General features: G+C 40.3%; 1 protein-coding gene across 1 annotated transcript; it reads left to right on the top strand.

Annotated features, from left to right (window-relative positions):
• The first annotated feature begins 116 nt into the window (after nucleotides 1-116).
• Nucleotides 117-7021, top strand: rgcc (regulator of cell cycle). Its single transcript, XM_008437438.3, has 5 exons — nucleotides 117-279; nucleotides 467-640; nucleotides 4033-4140; nucleotides 4580-4642; nucleotides 6451-7021. Exons 1-5 carry the CDS (start codon nucleotides 252-254, stop codon nucleotides 6456-6458), a joined length of 381 nt encoding a protein of 126 aa, XP_008435660.1. The 5' UTR covers nucleotides 117-251; the 3' UTR covers nucleotides 6459-7021.
• The last annotated feature ends 931 nt before the right edge of the window (nucleotides 7022-7952 follow it).

Genomic DNA, 7952 nt, shown 5'->3' with positions numbered 1-7952 from the left:
GGAGGCGGGGCAGTTTAACCGGGAAAAGTTTTATTAGTCACGCGCGCCAACATGAACACGCAGACACGCACGCACGCGCCGCCCCCTTCGAGCCGGGCTCGTTTAAAAGCGCCAGTCCTCGGCCTGAGCGGTTATACTTGCAGAGCATCAGAGCGTCACAGCTTCTCGCTGAGACAGACTGGGATATTTTATCATAAGGACATTTTTAGGAAGCTTCCGGATATTCTAAAACCCGACTGGTAGCAGACATCATGAAGTCCCCGAAACTGAAGACTCCAGGTAGGTCCATTTTTATTGCTTAAAATAATAATAATAATAATAATAATAATAATAATAATAATAATAATAATAATAAAAGCTAAACAACCTCTAGCTTCGTGCTCCTCTGTCACCTGGTCGGAGGGTTTCATGTACCATAATTACCTAAACTGTAGAAGTGACAGCTGCTGCCTCCTCCGTTTTGCAGCGAAGTTCGTCAAGGAGGAGGACCTGAACGACGTCCTGTGCGAGTTCGACGCGGTTATCGAAGACTTCACGTCGCCCGTGGAGAAGCGACACTTCAGGTACGACGAGCACCTGAAGACGGTGAAGAGGAGGAGCAGCGCGAGCGTCAGCGACAGCGGCATCAGCGACACCGACAGTGAGCGCTACCTCTTCCTCCCTGTCCGGCTTTTCTTTCCATATGGTCTTTTCTGTCTTTATGTCACTGATTGAATCACCTAAATATGGAAGCTTGCAAGCCAGAATGTGTGGGTTTAAATTCACAATAACTACTTGAACAGAACCAGCCTCAGGTTTTATGGGTTCAAAGGCTGAATCTTTTTTTTTTCTTATGGGTTTTCTTGGTTTTAACTGACCGTCCCTGACTGCACATGTTGCGATTTAAGATGTCTGTAATTAATAAGCCAATAACAAGTTGTTTAAACTCACTCTATGGCAGAATATGACCAGGAACGTCATAATGCCTAATAAATAATACTGCAGGGTGTCAGAATGCAATACATAAATCATACAAACGTGTCGTCATAAAAACAAAGCAAAACAGACATAGATGAGTAAAATATACGTGCATTAGAATTATTCACAGTTCATAAAATATAAGCCATGTATCATTTGCATTATTAAATTACAGCATCTAAAAAATATTTTTTAAAGTTTGTGTAATATGTGTTAAAAATAATTATTATATTTCTACAGTTTTGTTATAGCTCATTTGCTCCAGTGCGCCATGAAGTAGCAAAAACTGTAGCCCCGCCCACTGAGCTCTGATTGGTGGGACTAACAGATGAAATGAATCATCTGATGCTGCATGTCAATAAATTACAAAATAATTATTACTTTTATTTGTTTTTTTTTAAATATATAATCTTATTAGTAAAATATTTGCATAAACTGATATTTAAGAAATTATTCATATACATACTTTGTGAATTATTGTTACACTACTCCATTCCTCCGATTATTGATTATTGATAGACTGTGACATTTTTGGACATCCTTTCACCTCAGACATATTGCTTTGTGACTGTTAACATACATAATGAAGCTATTAGTTAGTTACTTTAAATTCTAAACACAATTCTAATTGAAAAATTACAAAATAAGATGTTCTAAATTTGGAGTCAATGTAAAAGTAGGTTAACATTTAACACATATGAAGTCTGCTGCCCCCTGGTGGACGGCTATTAGGTGCCTAAACAGCAGCGTGGTTAGCTTACGTCTTAGCTCACTCTGCCGTTCAACAAACAGCAGTGGAAGATTCCCCCCCCCCCCCCTCAAATCTGAGTAAAGTTTAGATCCACTGTAGCATAATTTGGGCACAGCTTTCCCCGGTCCTGCTTTTTCTCCACAGATTACTGTCACATATTCATATATTACTTGACCATAGAGTGGTTTTAAAAAAAAAAAAAAACTCTTGTCTACCCCAGCTGTGGAGCTGGCTCCAGATACTCATCTGGGTCAGAGTCAAATGCTGACACCCAGAGAAAAGTATCCTCCAGCCCTGCATATGTGGAAATGCTCCCCCCCCACCCACACACACATGCACTATAGTAGGTTAGACTTCCAATGAAGGGTGTGAAAAAAATACTTTAAATACGACCTGCAGACGACCTGATTATCAGGTTTGTAGATAGGTCAGTCAAACTTTATTAACAAGCCAGCATTCTGACAACTATCCCAGCATGCACCGTGCGCTTCTTCTTCTACGGGCAAAATTAAATCGGCGGCTGCTTACCATAGTTGCTAGACTTGTTGTGGCTCAGTATTGGTCCATATACAAGGCGCACCGGATTATAAGGCGCACTGTCGGCTTTTGAGGAAATTGAAGGTTTTTAGGTGCGCCTTATAGTGCGGAAAATATGGTAACTACGTTACTGTCGTTCAAATGCAGCACACGTTTACATTAGGGTCGTTTTCATAGGCTTGAACTAAAAATGTGTTCGCCTTCCAGCAGGTATACCGTCTTTCGCCTTTTCTCTCCCTCTACTTCAGACCATCGTCTCCAGTTTTACTTCACTCCTGAAAGCAGGGCAGCACACAGGCAGGAGCCGGCAGGGTTGCTTTTTTAGTCTTTCATGATACTTAAATTCATTTCAAACTTGGACTATGGTATGTATAAGTGCATATCTATATACATGCATATCTATCTATCTACCACATATGGATTACATTGTTTTAATATATAAAAAAAAAAAACCTTCATCTTTAAGATGTGGCAGCTTTTATTTAGCTGTGGCAGTACGTCACGATCTGTTACACGTAGAGGAAATCCTGAAGATATTCAGACTCTACCAGTTATCATCCAAACAAGCTTTCATTTTGGGTTCATTTGTTTTTAGTCTTGCAGTTGCATAACATCTGCGGTACAGGCTCAGGAGGAAGGTGTTTGAACTCGTTTTTTGGGGTTTTTTTGGAGCTAAAGAGCCTCAGGATTTACTGAAGGGATCAGATTCCTGTCCTCTCCAGGGCAGTCTAATGAAGAGAGAGCTGTCTAGTGTAAGGAGGACCTATTGTCTCACTGCCTGATGGATGGATGTGCAGATGAAGGGGCAGATAGATGAAGAGAACCCACCCATTGCTTCCCCCGACGTGTTGATGTGTCTGTGAAAAAGAACGACTGAAGACAGAAGCGATGCAGAGATGAATATGAGAGGTGCCTGGAGAGTTCAAGTCAAATACTGATGCTAACTCCCTGTTTATGAGCGTGTGTGTGTGTGTGTGTGTGTGTGTGTGTGTGTGGTGACCCCTGTCTCCTGCTGGGGGCGGGTCAGAGTGGGGAGTAAGTAGGTGCTTGACATCTGATTCACTGCTAAGCTGCAGACGGGAGCGCAGAGTTCTGCCTCGTCTTCTCCTCTTACTTACAGCTGGGGAGGAATGGCAACGAGGCAGGTTCAGCTTGACTTATCGACTGGCCTGTCGCAATAAGCAGTAAATCAGTTAATCGCATGGTAATTAAAACATGCTCAATAATTTCCATTTGCACGATTCATCGGTTTTTCTCTTTCTACCAAACACTGGATGACAAAAGTCTTCAGTTTGGTTCTTTGGTCTCAACCAGCTATTTCTCTGAAGGGCAGTTTTGTTTTTGGAGGCATTATAATTAATTTTATTTATTTTACAACAACCAACAGCCGTCAGACTGAAGCAGCTTATGCAAACGTATGATTTCATCCATAAATGTTTGGTTTAAAACTACTCCAACCAAAAACAAAGACGGTGGAGCACAATGAGTCCTTTCTATCTTTTTCAATCGTTAAAAAAACAAAGTTGTCATGTCTTCTTTTGCAGATTTTCTGTCATAAAAAAACACATTTTTTTTCTGTACTTTTGTGGAAAAAGTCCGGCCACGTGCGTACGCTGCATGTAGATGACAGGCAGTAGATAAAGGCTGTCATTAACGGAGAATGCAGACTGAAGTCTGATCTGTGTAAAGGTGAGCCGATGTCTGATCTGTGCCTGCTCCGCTGGCACAGATCAGAGTCGGCCGTGTCGGTGTCACGTTAATCTGTGTGTCTTTTGTCTTCCTGACAGGTGCCGATTCGCTCAACAGAAATAGCTTCAGCTTCAGTGATGAGAGGCTGAACTCCCCCACCGCGCATTCTCCCGCCACAACCTCCCCGCCTCTGATGTCACCCAAACGTGAGCTCAGCACCTCTAATGCATTCACTGTTCCCCTCTCGCTATGGAAGGAGAACAATGTCAAAGACTTAAAGAGGAATAAATGGAAGAATCAGCGAGTTTAAAATGCAAAAATTGGAAGTGAAGAGTAAAGTATCAGGACACCTCTAGTTAAAATGCAAATGCAAAATGTCAAAAACAGGGCGACAGTGCGGAGATGTAATACTAAAATTATTTAATACATTTTTACTGCTGAACCAAAAGTTATTTCATGCCATGGTCTTTGTTTGGCCCCCTCATTCTTTCATATATTCCTTCATTAAACCCAGAGAAATCCAAATTTGAGGCACTTTAGAACATTTCAGAACTCTACAATCAGATAAACATCACTGTGATGAATCACGCAGAAAATAAACGGAGCATCATTTAACGCCACACATCTTTCTGTTACCCCCCACAGCCAAACTGGGCGACACCAAAGAACTGGAGGACTTCATCGCCGACCTGGACCGGACATTAGAGAGTGAGTGTTGATGTCTGTCAGACCCAGAGTGATTAAGCCGCCCTGCTCCACGGCGCCCGCCGCTCTTTGGGATTAGCGTGGGCGTTCAGTTGCGTGTCAGCTATGCTAACGACCGCTCACGGAGCGCCGCAGGAGGCGCTACCTTCTGCTTTCCAAGACACAATGATGTGTCAGGATTACGAAGGGCCTTGGGCATGCTGTGCAGACGTCTTGGGTTACATCAGACACAGACATGGGGTTGCCTTTCACCTTGTCACCCGACTGTGAAGAAAACTCTTCTGCTAGCGTTGTGAAATTAGCAGGAAGCAGCGACAACTCCAGCTTCCTGGATCTTTTTCTACTTTTGTTTGCACATGTAACTCCATCTTGTATCCCTAAGGTTATAAAGCTCTGACCTAGCAATATTAGATTTCTAAATTTAGTTTTCTCTTCAACTATAAATAACAGCATTAAACTTTTTATAACATTCTGAGTAGGTTACATATATTTAAAATGTTAATGGTAAAATAAAACAACAGTTGCAGAGCTGTTATTCTCTGCAGCACTGAAACACAATAACTGCAGTAAAATCGGTTTATGAGACACAGCTATCTTAAAGTGAAATTACAAATTACAACATGTTTTTAACATTTTACTAAACAATTTACAGACAACTAGCCTTTTACAATTTTTGTCAGATGTAAAAATATATTCAGTTCTTTCAACAATGTCCTTTTAAAACAACAGTGGGTACCAACTTAATATATGGAGCTATAAAGAAACTCAAACAGCCTTTTCCTTATGATCCATTCTGAATTATTAATACTAGAACAGTCTGCATTTCAGTAGGATCTCTCTATTAGGTCTGAACATTGACATCTTAATCACAGATAACATTTGAAATTAGCATTATTAGCACAATTCTCACTCTGTGGATTTGCTGTAAGTAGATCCTTACCATAACTGTTAGTTTAAAAAAAAAACTGTCAACATTTTCCGGTAAAACAGTAAAATAGATACATTTTCCATTTCTACCATCACCCTTCCTGTTGGCTGTTGAAAGCAATTCAAAGTACTTAACTATAATAACCATTGTCAGGTTATGTGATTTTATGTTCAGGTTTTTTTATTTTATTTTATTTTTTTTTTATCTAGTGTCAAATTACAACAGAAGGAACTAAAATATACAAATCCAAATTTGGGTTCAGCTTCCTCTTTTCAGGAAGGAAATAAATGATGAGGAAAACATCTAATCTCATACCTTTTGAAATTTCTAAAAATTATTCATTTGAATCACAAATGTTCTCATATTCATTCTAATAACAAAAATGCTGTTCCAAACAATCAGATTTAGGCCAAAGAGTAAACTTTGTTTTCCTTTCACTGCTCAGCTCTCACTCTCAGTGGCTCCGCCCTGCTCACGGCAGAACTTTGTTGTGATTGGTAGCATGGTAGCCTTGTGGCCAATCACATGTGAGGATTCGGAATCATACCATTATGTTAAAATAGAGAGGGGGACATTCAGGAAAATCTGTCCGTCCTTCCAGTAAGTAGACATTAGAGGTATGCGATACTGCATATTTCGATATTGATCCTGTAATAATTTTTTCACTAATTTTTATTTACTACTGTTAACAAAGATGTTTTCCCGATTTCAGTCCTCGTTTTTTCGTTAGTTGTAGTTAACTATGAAAACCTCGGCAGTCAGCCTCCAGAGAACGACGGCTTTACGACGTCCAGCCTGTTAAATCAAACGTCTGCCGCTCTGAGAATAGATCCGGCGACTCAGATCCCTGATCGTGTCTCTCTGTCCGTCTGTCTGTCCCCAGGCATGTGACCCAAGAGCTCTCTGTCACCTTGGAGCGTAGCCATGACGGAGGGAGGGAGTGGATTTCTGGACCCTCGCTGAGCAGTTAAAACGCTGCCCAGCAGGATGCAGCTGGAGAGAACCGCAGCAGAACCCTGAAGGCTGCTGCAGCCGGTCCACACACACTTTCTGGACTCTAAGTGGTTGCAGGGATGTTCTCAATCTGCTTTCTGTAGAACTGGAACTAAAACAAGTTTGGATCGCTAACATCATCCTGACGGACACTCCAGGCTCCACTCTCTCATCCAAAACTTGAGCTGGAAGAGTTATTTAAGCAAAAAAGGCTTTTTGTAACAAAAACATATTTGTAATTTTATAAAGCTTCCTGCTGTCGATTTATGATCCTTTTTGTGAAATCTATTTTTGTATCGTATGTATATAATGTTTCAGATTCTATTTGTGCTAACCCGGGCGGATCAAGATGAGACTCACACCGACTGGAGGGAAAAGTGGAGAGCAGTGTCTGTATCTAATACAGCTAACACCTGCCAGAGAAAAAAATATTCAACCATAAAATATTCTTAACATAGCAACACGAGACTCTTGTATTTATTTTGCACTCATGCCATCAGTCTGCTCTGTCAAAAAGTCTGATGAAATAAGTTTCTTTTTTCAGGAAGGAAATAAACGATGAGAAAAAAAAAATGTCTAAAAATGAGTCACTTTAAAGTGCTTTTAATACCAGTTACCATATACACTGTTGCCATGGCAGCTTTTATATGACAAACAGTCATGCTGAGTTTAATTATCTTGGGAGTTTTTTTCTTGATGAAAATTCCAGATGATGTCACTCATCTTAAAGGGACGTTTTGGTTTTAAAGGTTCTGCAGCGCTGTGACGTTGTTAGCAGTAATATCTCTCTGATCCATAAACATATTAAAATTTTGCAGTGAGCTTGTATAAAAGTGGACGACTTTCTGTGAGCACTAACACTAAACACTAATTTGGTTATGGCCACAAAAACTCACCTCATTGTACCACAAAAATTTATAAAATTTTGTTGTTGTTTTTTTTGCCAAAACTGACCCGTTTCCATTGACTGAATTGATTTTGTAACTCCAATTTGCACAATTGATGATTCTTGGGATTTTATTTTAAACCCAATCAGCTGATTGGGAGGCAAAACATCATTTTGAATTTTCCCAATTGAGAAACTGGCATTAAAATTAACAATGCTTCTTTGTGAAAATATTTAAAAAACTAGAATTCACTAATGTGGCATTTTAGTGAACTCATAAGCCCTCTATCTACCCATCTTTTGTCACGTTTCGGATTACACAACCTGTTGCAGCCGGACCTTCATGTCTTCCATGCAGGAAAATCAAACAGCATTGTGTTTATTTCTCTACATTTCAGTTTCCTTATCTACAGATCCGTGCTGCCATCCGCCTGAGAGACGGATGGAATAATAACCACTAGCAATAGCGAAGCGTTGGAACGTCCACTTCCTTCCTAGAATGCGTC

This window comes from Poecilia reticulata, chromosome 2 (genome assembly GCF_904066995.2).
Source record: "Poecilia reticulata chromosome 2, P_reticulata-male-v2, whole genome shotgun sequence".
In the NCBI taxonomy this organism is placed as follows: Eukaryota; Metazoa; Chordata; class Actinopteri; order Cyprinodontiformes; family Poeciliidae; genus Poecilia; species Poecilia reticulata.
This window is presented reverse-complemented; position numbering and strand designations above follow the sequence as displayed.

Coding starts and splice junctions, on each gene's coding strand:
- rgcc (XM_008437438.3), top strand. CDS start 252: ATGAAGTCCCCGAAACTGAAGACTCCAG. Junction 280..466: donor CCCGAAACTGAAGACTCCAG/GTAGGTCCATTT, acceptor TCCGTTTTGCAG/CGAAGTTCGTCAAGGAGGAG. Junction 4,141..4,579: donor GCCTCTGATGTCACCCAAAC/GTGAGCTCAGCA, acceptor TACCCCCCACAG/CCAAACTGGGCGACACCAAA.